Here is a 17,397-nt window from a genome sequence, read left to right as displayed (position 1 = left end):
AGTCAATTCAATTTGATAAGTTAAAGTGACACAAATGGGGAGAACAAAACTCAGAGTACACAATGAATGGTAGGATAAAAGTTATGTAGGCAATTTATCAAAATACATTTATTATCAGTATGTATTCAGTATACAATCCTGAGATTCATCTTCCCCACAGACAACCACAAAACAAACCATGGAATCCGTTCAAAGAAAAACATCAAACACAACCATCCCCATGCGCAACAAAAGCAAATCAAGCAAATGGCAACAAAAAAGAGCGAAAAACACAGAATATAAAACATAAGATCAAAAGAGTCCAGGCATGTGCAATTCAGCCATTTCATTGCCCGCAGGCTGCTCCGATCAAAATTGCCCAAAGCAGCAACAAAAACGAACAAGCAACCAGAAACCTCTATGACCACAGGCAATGGAACAAGCAGATGAATATAGAACTTAGAAGTGTAAAGCCTAGGAATAGGCCTGTCAGCCCACATTTCTGTGTGACCGTGATGCCAATCTAACCAATCCTATCTGCCTACACATAGTCCATAGACTTCTATGTGTTTGTCAAAATGCCTCTTCAACGTTGCTGTTGGATTTGCTTCTACCACCTCCCTTGGCAGCACATTCCAAACACCTGCCATTCTCTGTGTAAAAAAAATCATACTTTAAATTTCCCCCTCTCACCTAAACTTACCAGCAACCCAGGTTCAATTCCCACTGCTGCCTGTAAGCAAGTATGTTCTCCCCATGACCACATACAGTAGATTTCCTCCCAAGTTCTGCCTTCTTTACCATCCTATCTACTTATGATTCCACATTCAAAAAACAAAGAACTTACATCCCAATTTCCCTTTGAAAACCAGTGATTCTTGGGATCCTGCCATTTATAATAGACTTTCTTCTTTCATTGGTTTCCCAAAATGCTGTACTTCACACCTAGCTGAAGGATCCTGCTGAAGAGTCTCGGCCTGAAACGTCGACTGTACTCCCTTCCTGGCCTGTATTTTGTGTGTATTGCTTGGATTTCCAGCATCTGCAGATTTTCTCTTGTTTGTAAAAGGCTCACTTCACACTAGCTCAGATTAAGCTCCATTGACAACCTTCCTCACTATCAACAAGTCCACTAATTTTAATGTAATCTACAAGTTTATTGATAGATCGCCTACATTTTTATCTAAATCATTTAAAAAACACTCAGTCATCTATGACCAAGACAATTTCGTATCGTACTTAACAATTTACTACAGAATCATAAATCATATGTTTATCCAATGAGGAAACAGTCCTTCAGCAGAACACATCTCTGACAACTAAGGTGCCCAATTCCATGTACCTAGTTTCAGTTGTTTATTTATTTATTTATTGAGATACAGCACAGAATAGGCCCTTCTGGCCCTTTGAGCTGAACTGCCTAACAATTCCCCAATTTAACTCCAGCCTAATCACAGGACAATACACAATGACCAATTAACCTACTACCAGTACATCTTTGGACTGTGGGAGGAAACCAGAGCACCCGGAGGAAACCCATGCAGTCATGGGGAGAACCTACAAACTCAGAGTCAAAATCAGAATCAGGTTTATTATCACCATGAAATTTGTTAATTTAGCAGCAGCAGTTCAATACAATACATAATATAGAAGAAGAAAATATATAATAATTATTATTATTAATAATAAATAAGTATATATTACAGTGTATGTACATTGTATAGATTAAAAATCATGCAAAAAAGTAATATATATTAAAAAAGTGAGGTAGTGTTCACAGGTTCAATGTCCATTCAGAAATTGGATGGCAGAGTGGAAGCTGTTCCTGAATCACTGAGTGTGTGCCTTCAGGCTTCTGTATGTCCTCCCTGATGGTAGCAATGAGAAGAGGGCATGCCCTGGGTGCTGGGGGTCCTTAATAAAGGACGCTGCCTTTCTCAGACACCACTGCTTGATGATATCCTGGGTACTTTATAGACTAGTATCCAAGACTGAGCCAACTAAATTTACAACCCTCTGCAGCTTCTTTCGGTCCTGTGCAGTAGCCCCCCCCCCCCCCCCCCATACCAAACAGTGATGCAGCCTGTCAGAATGCTCTCAAAAATACATCAATAGGAGTTTTTTAGTGTATTTGTTGACATACCAAATCTCTTCACAACTCCTAATGAAGTATTGTTGCTGTCTTGCCTTCTTTATAGCTTCATCGATATGTTAGGACTAAGTTAGGTCCTCAGAGATCTTGACACCCAGGAACTTGAAACTGCTCACTCGCTGCATTTCTGATCCCTCTATGAGGATTGGTCTGTGTTCCTTCACCTTAACCTTCCGGAAGTCCACAATCAGCTCCTTTGCCTTACTGACATTGAGTGCAAGGTTGTTGCTACTAACAGGCAGTGACAGGAATTTAACCCCGGTCGCCTGTACAATAAAGTGTTGTGCTAATCATTATGGCTTATATCCCTCTAAACACTTCCCATTTAGCTATCTTTTAAACATTGCAATTGTGTCCACCTCTAACACCTCTACAGACAGCTTGTTCCATATTCGTACCATCCACAATGTGAAAATCTTGTCCCTCAGGTCCCCCTTAAATTTTAACCTCCTTAAACCTTAAACCTATTTCCTCTAGCTTTAGGCTCAGTATCCTGGGAAAAAAGATTGTAACCATTCTCCTTTTCTACGTCCCTCATAATTTTATATATCTCTTTAAGATTAACCTGCAGCCTCTTACACCCCAGAGAAAACACCATGATCTTATCCACCCTGTCCCTACAATTCAAACTGTCCAGTCCTGGCAACAGCCTTGTGAATCTTTGCTGCACTATTTCTAGCTTAATAGCATTGTTCCTACCCCTCAGTGACCAACAGGGTGCACAATACCCTTCAAGTCCCTACAAAGGATTGCAACGACTGCTGAGACGATCATCATGGTCTGTCTCCTGCTCATCGGAGATATTTATCAGGAGCGCTGCAGATGCAGGGCCCTTAGCATTGTCAATAATCCTTCCCATCTGTCCAACAATCTCTTTAGTCCTACCACCAAACAAGAGTTACTATAGCATTAGGACAGGAACTGTTAGGATGGGAAACAGCTTCTTCCCTAGGCCATAAGATTACTAAGCTCCCTGCAACTCCCTGGGCCACATTATGCATGAAACACCAGTAGTGTTAAACTGTTTACCTTTTAACTTGTATCGTTAATGCATCCTTTATTGGTTAAGTTACTAGTGGTAATATTACTTTGTGAGTATATCTATCGTGTTGTGCAGAGAACTGTTGTTTTGTTTGGTGGTATACATGTGTACGGCTGAATGACAATAATCTTGAATGTGAACTTCAACTTGAAATTGAACTTGAACTGCAGTCTTGTACAACTGTAACATGATGTCCCACCTCTGGTACTCAGTGCCCTAACTGATGAAGTCAAGCATAATAGACATCCTGTATACCCTGTATACCTGTGCATTGCCACTTTCAGAGAGCTCCAATCTTAAAATTAACCCTCCAGTACCAGCCTTTGACTTCTATCGCCAGGCAATTTTTGTATGCATTTGGCTAGTCCAACTGGATGCAATCTGCATGCGAGAACTTGTCAAAGGCCTTGTTAAAGTCCATGTGGACCACTCATTAGCCATCTTCATCACTTCCTCAGAGAACTCAGTCATATTTCTGAGACAGGATCTCTCCCCCATATGAAGCTACTGTATGCTATTACTGAGAAGTTCATTTTTTTCCAAATGTGAGTAAATCCTGTCCATAGGAAACTTCCCCAGTCACTTTCCCTATTTCACTGATACAAAGTTAACTTGCATATGATTTTCTAAATTGTTCCAATTCCCCTTCTTTAACAAGGGAACACCACTGGCTGTTCACCATACTGTGTAGTGATTGTAATAGCAGAGGCTGAGAGAGGGTAGAGATGTGAAAATCCCATCAAAACAATTAGGTTAAATTATCCTATAGGAGTTGGATCATGGAAAGATTTTGGTAGGCTCAATGAGCAGTTCCTCGTGTCTATATTTTTACAAAGCATTACTGCACACATACTTGCTTCATCTATCACTACTAGACTCAGATGACACTGAAGACCCTTAGATTGCCAGCAGGACATAGCAGACCAAATCCTGACTTCAAACAGAATTTACAGTATTTACTTCTAGTGAACAGGTAGTACAAGTGATCAAAATGCTCTGGTTACACTTACAGTCTTGCAGACCTTTCAACCAATTCACCTATGCTCACTGTGTTGTCCCATCTAACCACATTTGGCCTATAGCCCCCTAAATCTTTCCTATCCATGTACTTATCTAGATGGCTTTTAAATATTGTTAATATGCCTGCTTGTTCCAAATATGCACCACCCTTTGTTAGAAGAAGTTTCCCCTGATGTTCCTTTCAGATCTGTCACCTCTAATCTTAAAGCTATGCTCTCTAGTTTTTAGCACTCCTTTCCCTGGGAAAAACACTATGTAATTTCTCTCTGTCTATGCCCCTCATGGTCTTATAGACTTCTATCAGGACACTTCTCAATCTCCTATGTTCCAAAGAAAAGAACACAGAACAGTACAACACTGGGCGGGCTAGTTGGCTGACAATTTTGCCCTGATCTGGAACCAATTTGTACAAAATGTCCTCCTCCTGTGAATCACCTAAATCATTCTGTGTTCATATTTTCTATTGGAAAGCCTCTAAACTGCCTATTTCCCTAAATACCCATGGTAACTCATACCAGGACCTACCACAAACTGCATAAAAAGGCTTCCCCTCATGCCACCTTTAATCAACCCCCCTCCTAACCTTTTAAACATGTCTTCTTGTGTTTGACGTTTCTACCCTTGGGAAAATAATTCTGATTTCTCTAATTATGCCCTTCATAATTCTGATTTCTCTAATTATGCCCTTCATAATTTCTAAAGGCCTTCTTCTCCACCCTCTTCACAGTCTCTACATCCATCCTCTAATGTGTAACCAGAACTGCATACAATACTCTGAGTGTACTGTGACCAAAGCTATAATGGCTGCAGCATTCTTCCTTACTTTTAAGCTCAACACCCCTGCTAGTGAAGGCAAGCACACCATGTGCCTTTTATACCACCTTTTCTATTTTTGCAGCCACTTCCAATGAACTGTGGACCTGGAACCCAAGATCCTCTGTACCAAATAAGGAGACTACCATTCACTGTATACTTTCTCCTTCCATGTGACCTTGCAAAGTGCAACACTTCATACTTGCTTGAATTAAACTCCATCTACCACTCTCTGCTGACTTGGTCAAATGGTGCAGGCTGAATCATCTGCAGCTCAACATTAGTAAGATGAAGGAGATGGTGATGGACATTAGGAAGACTAAGCCTGTGCTGTTCCCTGTTACTATTGATGGCGAGGACGTGGATGTGATGAGGATCTACAAGTACCGGGGGTGCACTTGGATGACAGGCTTGAGTGGAGCACCAACACAGAGGCTGTGTACAAGAAGGGCTAGAGTCGCTTGTACTTCCTGAGGAGACTGAGGTCCTTTGGAGGTATGCAGGACTCTCCTTTGCATGTTTTACCAGTCTGTTGTCACCAGTCCAATCTTCTATGCAGTGGTGTGCTGGGGCAATGGCATCACGTGGATGATGCCAACAGGCTCAATAAACTGATTAGAAAGGCTGGTTCTGTTATAGGAGTCAAACTGGACTCACTAGAGACTGAGGTAGAACAAAGGACCCTATAGAAAATCCTGGCAATTCTGGACAATGTTTCTCACCCTCTGCATGTCACCTTGGCTGAACAGAGGAGCACTTTTAGAAGTACCTTACCCTTGGCCTTTAGGCTCTATAATGAGTCAGCCTATAGCTGGGGAAGTGATGACCCCCTCCTGTTGGACTGTTTGAGGTAACTTTTTTAAAATTCTTTCTTACTTACCTTCTAATACTTATATATCTGTGCACTTGAAATGCTACTGTGACATTGTCAATTTCCTTTGGGATCAGTGAAGTATCTATCTATATCTGTTACTGATTCATATCCAGCTGTATTCCTTAATAGTCCTTTACACTGTCTGTATCTCCAACAATATCATGGCATCTGCAAACTTGCTAATCCACCTATTGACATTTTCACAAGCAAATCATCGATACTTACCACAAATAAAGTCATAGTCTACACAATCTCTTCTTGGGATTCCTGCAGTTTGAAACCTTGTCTTCCACATCCAGTGGTAAATTAATTCATTCCTCAAAGCCACCTGCATTACTCTGAACTGAAGTTCATTACTATTTACCTCATGACCTCTATCAGATCACCCCTGATCTCCTGCATTCCAGGGATTAAAGTCCTGGTCTACACAACTTCTCCTTGGAATACAGATCCCCAAGCCCAGTCAATGTCCTGGTAAATCTTTTTTGAACTCTTTCTAGTTTAGTAACAGGTTTCCTATAAAACAATTGCCCAATTTGTGTACAATCCTCCAAGTAAAGCCTCACTATCGTCTGCAGCATAATGTTCTAACTCCTATGCTCAGTGACCTGATTGATGCAGGCCAGCAGGCCAAACATCTTCTTCACCACTCTCTCTGCTTAGGATGACAGTTTCTGTGAACTATGTACTTGCTCTCGTAAATTGTGTACAGTTCTGGTCACCGAATTATAGGAAAGATATCAATAAGTTAGAGAGAGTGCAGAGACGATTTACGAGGATGTTACCTGGGTTTCAGCACTTAAGTTACAGAGAAAGGTTGAACAAGTTAGGTCTCTATTCATTGGAGCGTAGAAGGTTGAGGGGGGATTTGATCGAGGTATTTAAAATTTTGAGAGGGATAGATAGAGTTGACGTGAATAGGCTGTTTCCATTGAGAGTAGGGGAGATTCAAACGAGAGGACATGATTTGAGAGTTAGGGGGCAAAAGTTTAAGGGAAACACGAGGGGGTATTTCTTTACTCAGAGAGTGATAGCTGTGTGGAATGAGCTTCCTGTAGAAGTAGTAGAGGCCAGTTCAGTTGTGTCATTTAAGGTAAAATTGGATAGGTATATGGACAGGAAAGGAGTGGAGGGTTATGGGCTGAGTGCGGGTAGGTGGGACTAGGTGAGATTAAGAGTTCGGCACGGACTAGGAGGGCCGGAATGGCCTGTTTCCGTGCTGTGATTGTTATATGGTTAAATCCCATTGTTCCCTAACGTTCCTCAGGGTCCTGTCATTCACTGCATAAGGCCAACCCTGGTCTGATCTCCCAAAATGCAACACCTCACACTTATCTGGATTGAAAGTCCTTTGCCAACTCTCAGGACACATATTAAATTGATCAAGATTTCCCTGTAATTTTTCATTACCTTCTACATAATATCTGTTTTAGTATCTTCCACAAACCTACCAGTCACACTTTGTACATTCACATCTAAATTGAGTATATGTAAATTACAAACAATAAAGATCCCAGCACTAACCTTTGTGGCACACCACTAGACATAGGCCTCTAGTTTGAGAAATAAAACTGACCTTCACCTTCTGTTCCCTATTGAGCCAGTTGTGATTCTAATATGCTGTCTCCCTCTGGATTCCATGCATTCTAACCTTCCAAACTAGCCTGTCATGAGGGACCTCATCAAAGGCCTTGCTAAAGCTCGCCTAGACAACATCCATTGCTCTACCCTCATCAACTGTCTTTACTACCTCCTGTGAGAACTCCAAGAGATTCATCAGACATGACTTCCCACCCACAAAGCTGTACTGACTGTCCTGAATAAGACCCTGTCTCTGCAAAAGTTGGTAGATTCTGGTCCTCAGAAATATCTCCAGTAATTTACTCACTATTAGTGTCAGCCTCACTAGACTGCAGTCTCCTGGCTTGTGTTTGCTACCTTTTTAAACAATGGTACAATATTAGTCACTCTCCAGTCCTCTGGAACTTCACCTGTGGCAAAGGTGAAGGAAAATTTTCTATAAGAGCCTCTAAAATTTCTTCTCTCCCTTCCCATAAAGTCCGAGAATGTACCCTGGGGATTTTTCCACCTAAGTGCACTTTAAGGCCTTCAATATCTCCTAACAGCTTATTGTTATGTGTCCAAGAAAACTCATTGCCCTATGTTTTTAGATTCCATCTTTCTTTTTTCCACAGTAAGAACTGAAGAGATACATTTATTAAAAATCTCACCCTTTTCCATTGGTTTCACACTCACAGAACCATGCTGACCTTTAAGAAGACCCATTATCCCTCTAGCCATCCTTCTTATCTAACAAATCTCTTGGGATTTTGCCTCACCTTGGCTGACAGATCTTCTCTTATCCTCTTTTTGCTCCCTTATCATCTCTCTTAAGTGTACTCCTATACTTTTGATAGCCATCAAGAGATTTACTAGCTCCCAACTGCTTAAACATAGTGGTATGTTTCACTGCTTTTCAAAGTTCAAAGTAAATGTATTATCAAATTATGTATATGTCACCATACACTACCTTGAAGTTAATTTTCTTGCAGATTTTCACAGTAGAACAGAGCAATGCAACTGAGTCAATGAAAAACTATGTACAATTAATGTGCAAAAGAAGACAAACTGTGCAAATTAATTTAAAAAAAGTAAATATATAATACTGAGAAAATGAGTTGTAGAGTCCTTGAAAGTGAGTTCATAGTTTGTGGACTAGGCAACATTTATGGAAAAGAGTAAACAATCGATGTTTCATGCTGAGACCCTTTATTAGGACAGTTCCTCCAGCATTTTGTGTGTATTTGATTTCCAGCATCTGCAGATTTTCTCCCGTTCATAGTTAATAGAATCCGTTCAGAGTTGAGGTGAGTTAAGTTATCCATACTGGTTCAGGAGCCTAATGGTTGAAGGGTAATAACCATGTCTGGACCTGTTTGTGTGGGACCTAAGGCTCCTTCTTGATGGTAACAATGAGAAGAGAGCATGGATTGGATGGTGGGATCCTTGATGATGGATGTTCTCTTTCTTAAGTGTTCCCTATAAATATGTTCAACGGTAGGGAGGGTTTTTCTGTTATGGATTGGGCTGTGTCCAACAGATTTTGTAGCATTTCTGTTCATGGGCATTGGTGTTTCCATACCAGGCCATGAGGCAACCAGTTGGGATACTCTCCACTGTGCATCTATAGATATTTGTCAAAGGTTTAGATGATGTACTGAATCTAGGTGAACTTCTAAGGCATTTGAGGCATTGTTGTGCTTTCTTTGTGATGGCACTCTTCTTAACCATAGTCTCAATATCTTATCCATGGTCTCATTTTCTTATTTATATATATCGTATCATGGCTATCCCTCAAGGTCGAGGAAGATGGTCTTCGTTCCTTTGATCTATTTATGGTCTCTCAAGTGGCTTATGAGTCCAATCTTGGCTTTGAAAGAGCCCACAGAGCCAAGACACCTGAGCGTGTATTTGTTTAATGTGTACTTGATGTTGCACTCCAAGAAGCACGGGATACTTCACAGATCAACCAACTGATTCCAATGGCATGGAAACCACGATGGCTGGAGCTGATGGATTTGTTGCAGCCTTCATCCGCCTTCACAGCCGTTGAGTTCGAAGTAACTTTGTCCGCCTGGTCCACCATTGATGTCCTGGTTGGATTGTTCTTTGTCAGGGACCTCACCCTTGACCTTACTGCCATGGTATACACTATACATGGTAGTGTATAGTGAGCATAGCTCCAGACGGCATCGCTGTTGGGATCTCAGGACCACACAAGCTTCTCCACCACAACAAGGTGACAATCCACGGAGAAGTTATATATATATAAAAATGCTCCCAAAACCTGCCATCCTTGCCCTCCACTCTAACAGGAACATGAGGTCCTAAACTTTTGACATCACACTTCTAAAGGCCTCTCATTTCACAGAAGCTCCTTTCCCTGCAAACATTCTCACCCATTCAATCACTGCAAGATCCCACCCAAAAGATCCAAATTTTTTCTGTCCAAGGTCAGGACCCTAAGCTGAGAAAAATCCATATTACATCCTTTCTTTAAAACAAATGCTTGTAGAATAAACAGCGATCTAATAATTTACTAAAGACTTTTAATCATGGCTTCAGTCTTGGCTAGCATGGGACGACACTGCCAAACAGAATCCTTCATGGAAAACTAACTTTCTCCCTTCCGTGTGTGGTGGAATGAAGTCGGTTGCCTTAATCCAGAGTTAATCTTTGCTTCCAAGTTCGAGTTTCCTGAAATACTCAATGAAAGTACAGTATGCCTTAATATCTGCAATGTTCTTCTACCACGTTATGTCCATCGGGACTTAATCAGAAATGAACAGTGACCTGATGCTTTAATCAGGTCTTATTGATATTCTATGTCAAATTATTAAGGGCAATTCAATCTGTTGCCCCGAAAGAGATTCTTACACAGACGGCAGAAATCCAATTCACTTCCGTAAATACTCAAAACCATAACTCTCCAGTCTCACTTCTGTATCCTGCGCAACCTAACTTTATTGGTCTTGAGCGAGAACCGGATATTTCTCTGATATTTCTCTGAAATATCCCTGATATTTCTCTTTCGTTGCATTGAGACTTTTGAAAGTAATCAGCGCTTTTATTATGGAAAATAAAATCTCGGAAAGAGCTTATCAGGGATTTATTCGGTTTATTGCTAATGTTTTATCTCACATGATCGTCCAAAGACAAAGTGGCTACTGACAACCTCCAGCACCAAACTAAACTTTGGAAACGGAGGCCCTAGAACCAACTGGCCCTTGTTACACTTTTAGTATCATGGATTTAGTCAGATTTTAAATTTCTTCCTCTCCTCATCCCACATCTCAATCCTTGTGGGACGGGAGAATGCCACAAAGAAAGACCAGGCGAAGTGTTAAAGTTGCATAGCTATCTCTGCCAGGGAAACCGCTCTTATTACAACGCCGTCACTAAAGAACGTAACCACGGAAGAAGGCTTCCACTTCTCACCACCAATGTAAATGGAGAGATTAACGACCCGGCGATCTCCCTTAAAGAAAGTCACACCGGGACATCTGGGCCAACGGGAAATGAGGTGAACGGTATAATCTGGCTATATAGCTGAATGTGTGCTTAATCAATGTAGAAAACGGGAGATGTAACAATTTCTCTATATTCTCATTGATGTTTCTTGTGAGGACTTAACTAAGATATTCAATTTAAATTCACTCTAATACTAATTTCTCATCAACAAAATGAAAATAAAAAACAACTTGCGCGGAAATAGATAATGGGGGAAAGAATGCTTTTGTGTACATAAAATGATTTCCGGTCTATTCCTGAACGTGCAGGATTCTGGAACCAACTCCCGAAGGGCTGTGGTACCAAGGCGTTTATCAGATTCTTAAATGTCAGCTTTTCCTGTGAGATTCTATTATCATCATATTTTACTTTCAGCTGCTGTAGAAACTGTCATTGTGTTTGAAAACGCAAGATAGATGTATTTTTGGCCCTGTCCATTCGTAATTTGCTTTAACAGTTGTTTGACTTGTCAGATAAGTATCCTGAACAGTAAATGCTCAATATTATTCCATTTTGCCTTTTGTTTTGTTCTGTATTAAAGCACACAGCATAAGTTTTTTTTTCTAATACATGAACACAGCCTAAAATGCCTACGTCTCAGTGGGTATTGCCAGTGGCTACTGCAAGCTGGCAGCGCAGCAGGCTTCGAATGAGATGCGGCTCCGTGCCGAACTAGGGAAAAGAAAAAAACAGTTAGACTGACAATTTTTGCTCCATACTTGCTGTCAACTGATTCTTCGGGTTAATTTCGAATGAAATTTCAGTTCAGTATGAAAGCAAAGAAAATAATTAGAAGATGGCTGTTTTTGAGCGTCAACTGTCTGTCCTAGTACATTATTAAGTGGAAAACAAGATCTTCACAATGTGTTTCAATCTTCGCATGTGCTTTAATGGCTCAGTAGATGGAATGGAGAAATCGTCAATAAATTGCCACTCTTTAAACTGAGAAATGCAGAGAATTGATTCGTTGCTGGCTTAGTAAAATTAAATGCTGTGCCTGCTTTATTCCTACTATGATGTATTTTAAAACAGGAAATAAATTTCCATAGCATCTATATGACGTCGCATTAAAGATGAATTAAGTTAATGTTTGTAGTTTCAGGCAACGAGGCCTGATAGCGGTGTCACTGGGTGTGCTGGTTCAGTTTTCCTCACAATAAAGGAAATCACCAAACGTGACGACGAAGTTTACCCACTTATGTTTGTCCCAATCAGTTATAGTCCTATTTTTTCGCTTCTGAAAATTCTACATCAAAAATATCAATTAAGCATTCTTTTCGAATTGGAGTACTGGGTGGAACGCTTCGGTAAATTATCATTACGCTTGCAGATTGCAATTTTAAATGTAAATACAACTGCAAGCGGGGCTGTATCTACAAATTGGAAATTTTGGGAAACGGCTGAAAGTCTGGAACGTTGTGATAATATGAAAGCTGCATATCTCATCAATTATAAACACAAGAAAATTTGTAGACGCTGTAAGTCGAACACAGCACACACACAAAATGCTGGAGGAACACAGCAGGCCAGGCAGCATCTGTGTAAACAGTAATCAGTCGACGTTTCAGATCAAGTCCTGAAAAGAGGCCTTGGCCCGAAACGTGGACCGTTTACTCTTTTCCATAGGTGCTGCCTGGTCTCCTGGGTTTCTGCGGCATTGAGTGTGTTGCTATCTAATCAATTGTAGTTTTGGCTCTAGCTTTTCTACAGCAAATGATGGAGAAGTTTGTGTGTACATGACGCAAAAGGCAGAAGTAAGACTGAACAATAAGAAAGCCCGGGCCTGTGGGAAATAATGGATGATCTACTACTCAAATCGCTAGGTGACACAATGTTGCTGCGAACCATGTGAAGCCCTCCAATTAAATTAATCTGCAATATTGACATTCAACATTGACATTGCTGACCTGTATTGATATTAGAACTCTGCCGTTTATAATGTTGAATACTATTAGATTGATCAATCATTAATTTCCTTTCGCTTAGGCATGATTTGATGGAGCAAAACTCATCACAGTGGCACAGCTAACCACCGCACAAGGCTAGTGATTAGTCGATAAATACACCGCGACTGTGGCGAGGCATATGGTTGCTAACATACAAACTCACTACCATGTGGTAAATGCGTCAATGTTGGAATCTGCGGCAAACTATCATTTGGAAATTGCCAATACATTGAAATCGCTGTTCCTTTAAGATGTACAACCCAAAGTAATATGCATATCTGAACCATCTATGCTGGCATCTGACATGGGCATTCTTAATAACATCCATAGCATACAATTTAATCCATAATATTAATCAATCAACGATAAATATCAGAACCAACGTATAAAGTTTCCACGAAATGTTACAACGTGTAAGGCTTTTAACAAAAGAAGGAGGATTTTTCTTCCATCATTTCTAAATAGTGCACCATGCTCAGATGTACCGGGTTGGTGCTGACATGTGGAAAGACTGTTTAATAAGATGTGCGCGCCATACTTTTCCCTTTATTTTAAACGACTAGCTGATCCTCCTAGCCTCGTTGCTGTCAGCTCGACTGCCCCATGGAGATGATGATAATATTTGATGTCTATGGGCTGCTGCCCCAGCTCCTGTCTCCCTCGGGGCGCAAGATGCCAGCGTCTGCACCTGCCAATCAGCGGCGGCTGCCCGCTGACGTCAGCGGCAGATGGCATGGTACCAGTGCAGGCAGTTGGCATCACTGTCACTTCTCAGAGCGATCACACACCGATCCTGCGGAGAGATCCTACCACTGCTGTCAGCCTACGGTGGAACAGCCAACAAGAGCTGAAAATGAGCATTCTTTCTCAACAGTGATTTCAGGTAAGAATTCAAAAATAAAATCACGGAAATAACCAAATCATTAGCGCACTAAAAACAGATGCAGAGTCGTTTTAATTGTTGTCCCCTAGTATGCAACCCTCTTGTTATTGCCTATTTAAATGCTAATATATTGACTTTGCATACAATTCGAAAATTACCAACCTTCCCTGTAACTGATGACTTCCTTATTTTTGATTGTTATTTCATTCATAGATTTGACGGGACTTTCGTTTAACTTGCCTATATTTGCGTACGATTTTGATTTGCAAGGCGCTCGCTTGTCTCCTGAATAACGATGATATGCTAAAATCAAATCTAATCTTGATTGCGTTCCGAATGCTATGTTTTAAAATTAGTTGCCCAAGTAAACAAAATCGGCGTCTGAAATGTGGGACAATGTCCTGATATAGAGAAACTTCGAGGCGCAGCAGATTAACTTCGAGGTGAATGTCGAAAATGCAATTGCAAATTGCAATTTTTCATACTAGGAAGCAAACCCATGACCCTCCATCTGTCAAATGATTTATTACACTGCATAACTAGTGCCGGGGTTGGTGCTGTATAACACGTGAAACACTTTAAAAATGATTCTTCTCGATCTCTATCACGGCGCTTAATATTTCATTGAAAATATATATATTTCGGAATCGTTTCTCAGTCGATCATTTAACTTCCCAGCTCAATGCCGATCTCTGACTATTGTTAAAGCTTGTGAAACGAAACAGACGAACCGGCGACATTCCGTACAATATGGGCTTCCTTTGCAATTCTGATTCCAGCAAATAACGTCTAATTTATTCCTCCTGAAAAAAACACGTCGCTTATCGATGTCAGCATTGAACTGGCCGCCGATATCCGCTTCCCGGTAACAATAATATTATTGTGGACCCCGATGTGCTGTTCCAAGCGGACCCGCAATTTTAATTACTATTCATGGGAGATTTAAGGCCCGTGGGAATCAAACCAAAACGATGGAGCTGTCCAGTTTTCATAACCATATCAATTAAATACTCGCTTTAATATTAACTAAAGTTTTCCAATATTTTCAAAAATAATACTGTGATAGGCCACCCTTCACTAAATTCAAGAAAAACCCAGCCGAAAGATGGTCCTGTACACCACTACTTTTTATTTATAATTTATATTTAAAAGACCTATGTAAATTGTTTGACTTTGCCGTAAAAATGATGAAATGTAGCCGGTTAATTCTAATGTATTACTGGTATAATTTAAAGTATATCCTGTATCGATAACTACATTGTTTCTCTTCCCTGCTCCTAAACCCTAACACCCCCCTCCCCAACCTACTCCCCCGACTCCCAAAGCTGACAACATGTTGACATTACCAATTGATGAAGCTGTCATGATGCCGGGAACCAACTTTGATGATGTTAGTGAAACCGAGGACAAAGAATCGGAAATCTGCCCCGAGCACGAACAGTGCTCTGTTGATCTTAGCAACATTACCCCTTCGGTAGAGTCAGAGAAGGATGACAATGAAAAGGTGGGCGAAGAGGACGAGGAATTACCCAAAAAGAGAGGGCCCAGGAAGAAGGCGATGACCAAAGCAAGGATTGAGCGAGTCAAAGTGAGGAGAACAGAGGCGAATATGCGAGAAAGAAACCGGATGCACGGTCTGAACAATGCCCTGGACAACCTTCGCAAAGTTGTCCCATGTTATTCCAAAACACAGAAACTATCCAAGATAGAAACTCTGCGCTTAGCTAAAAACTACATTTGGGCCCTATCTGAGATCCTACGCATTGGCAAGAGACCCGATCTGCTTACCTTCGTACAAAGTTTGTGCAAGGACTTATCCCAGCCAACTACCAACCTCGTTGCTGGTTGTCTGCAACTCAATACCAGAAACTTACTGTTGGATCAGAGCGGAGATGGAGCTCATATTGCGAGATCCCAATTTTCCTCCACCCTCTATACATATCAAAACCCAGATCTGGGTAGCCCCTCGGCACCGAGTTCGATGGATAGCTCCTCAAAGTCCATGAAACCTTACAGCTACTGTGGTGCTTACGAGTCTTTCTACCAAAACGCATCTCCAGAGTGTGCGAGCCCACAATTCGAAGGTCCCCTAAGCCCTCCAATTAACTTTAATGGGATTTTCTCCCTGAAGCAAGAAGATCCATCTGACTACGTGAAGAATTATCACTATGGCATGCATTATTCCGCCGTGCCAGCCAGCCGTCCCTTCGGACAGAGCTACATGTTCAGCCCAGCCATGCGATGTGTGATGCCCACAGACAGTACATTTCCTTACGATTTCCATCTGCGCGACGAGACGCTTTCGATGCAGGACGAATTAAATGCGGTTTTTCATAATTAATGTGCAAAATGGTGGTTATATAGATCACAGGTGATTAAGATAAAATAGTGGGTGGTACATTAAATAATTGATGGAAAAATTGTTTCTAACAGGATGTCTGCGATCATATTCGAATGTTACATGATGGCAGAGAAGCAATAATCTAAAAACTATGCAAGTGAGTAAATTACATATTAAGCAACTACCCCTTCAAAATATACACCATTTGCCCTCCGTTACCTCTCGCGTACACTTTTCATTTAATGGTCTCATTTGTAAATATTTTTTCTTAGTTTCACGGACAGAATAACACATTAGTGTGGACTCTGCGGCACAACGGTATTTTGGTCAATTTTACGCTAATGGATCTTAAATGGAGAAATGGGATGTGGAATAATTTTAAGTGCCACCTGACACTGAAGGATGCAAGCTCAATATTGTATATAGCAGGCCACAGTCTAACTCCAGAAACAGCAAATAAATAATTGGTTTGACAATTTACTTTTTTTTTGCCTTTTAGTCCTGATTCAGCGTTGTTAACTATCAGTTAGGGGAAACTCATTTTAACAATGATTGTTCCGAAAGGTCAATCTTTTCGACAATCTCAGAACTGGTATTTATATTAAACAACATTTTAAAAAATATTTATTTTAAAACACGCTGACTATTTCCATTCAATTAATTTGATCCTGTCGAATACTTATTCATATAATCGGAATGATTTGATGTTTGCTCGCATCTTTCTTTTGTAATCGGCAGTCAGAAACATTTGGGAGTAATCTGTATGAACGAAGTTTTTAAACAAAAATGTGAAAAGTAGTCGAAGTGGCCTACGAAATGCACTAACATATTTCTTCGCCTTAAGGATGTGGAAGTACGGTCTGTATGAATTAACAGACAGAATGAAAAATAAGATCGATTGACAATATTTTCTATTTATCGTTTATTCTTCCGTGCTTCTAAACAGTGAAATGAGCTTCCTTCCCCCCATCCCACAATAAACTTGTTTTGTTTTGAATAATCTGTGGATTTCTTAAGGATTTTTCCCCCACCGTTTTCAATCTTAGGGGTTTGGTAAAACAGTTCAAGAAAAATTCGTCTCTCTCAACCACAAATCTCATTCACCGGAGTTCTGTTATAAACCAGAAACAGCGCTTCGCAAATATTTCATATCAGTCTAATATTAGTGAGCACGGTAGATCAAACTTTGAGCATTTTGCATAAAGATGGTGTCGATCTGCCGAACAGCATGCTAATCATATCAATAAATCGATAAGTTCGGCAGTGGTTGGTCGAAC

The 17,397-nt window shown here is 40.6% G+C and overlaps 1 protein-coding gene across 1 annotated transcript; it reads left to right on the top strand.

Annotated features, from left to right (window-relative positions):
- Positions 1 to 13,665: 13,665 nt before the first annotated feature.
- Positions 13,666 to 17,080, top strand: neurod6a (neuronal differentiation 6a). Its single transcript, XM_073056371.1, has 2 exons — positions 13,666 to 13,779; positions 15,105 to 17,080. Exon 2 carries the CDS (start codon positions 15,113 to 15,115, stop codon positions 16,118 to 16,120), a length of 1,008 nt encoding a protein of 335 aa, XP_072912472.1. The 5' UTR covers positions 13,666 to 13,779; positions 15,105 to 15,112; the 3' UTR covers positions 16,121 to 17,080.
- The last annotated feature ends 317 nt before the right edge of the window (positions 17,081 to 17,397 follow it).

Source organism: Hemitrygon akajei, chromosome 1 (genome assembly GCF_048418815.1).
Source record: "Hemitrygon akajei chromosome 1, sHemAka1.3, whole genome shotgun sequence".
Classification (NCBI taxonomy): domain Eukaryota; kingdom Metazoa; phylum Chordata; class Chondrichthyes; order Myliobatiformes; family Dasyatidae; genus Hemitrygon; species Hemitrygon akajei.
The sequence above is the reverse complement of the archived record's forward strand: the minus strand, read 5'-3'. Positions and strand labels throughout refer to the sequence as shown.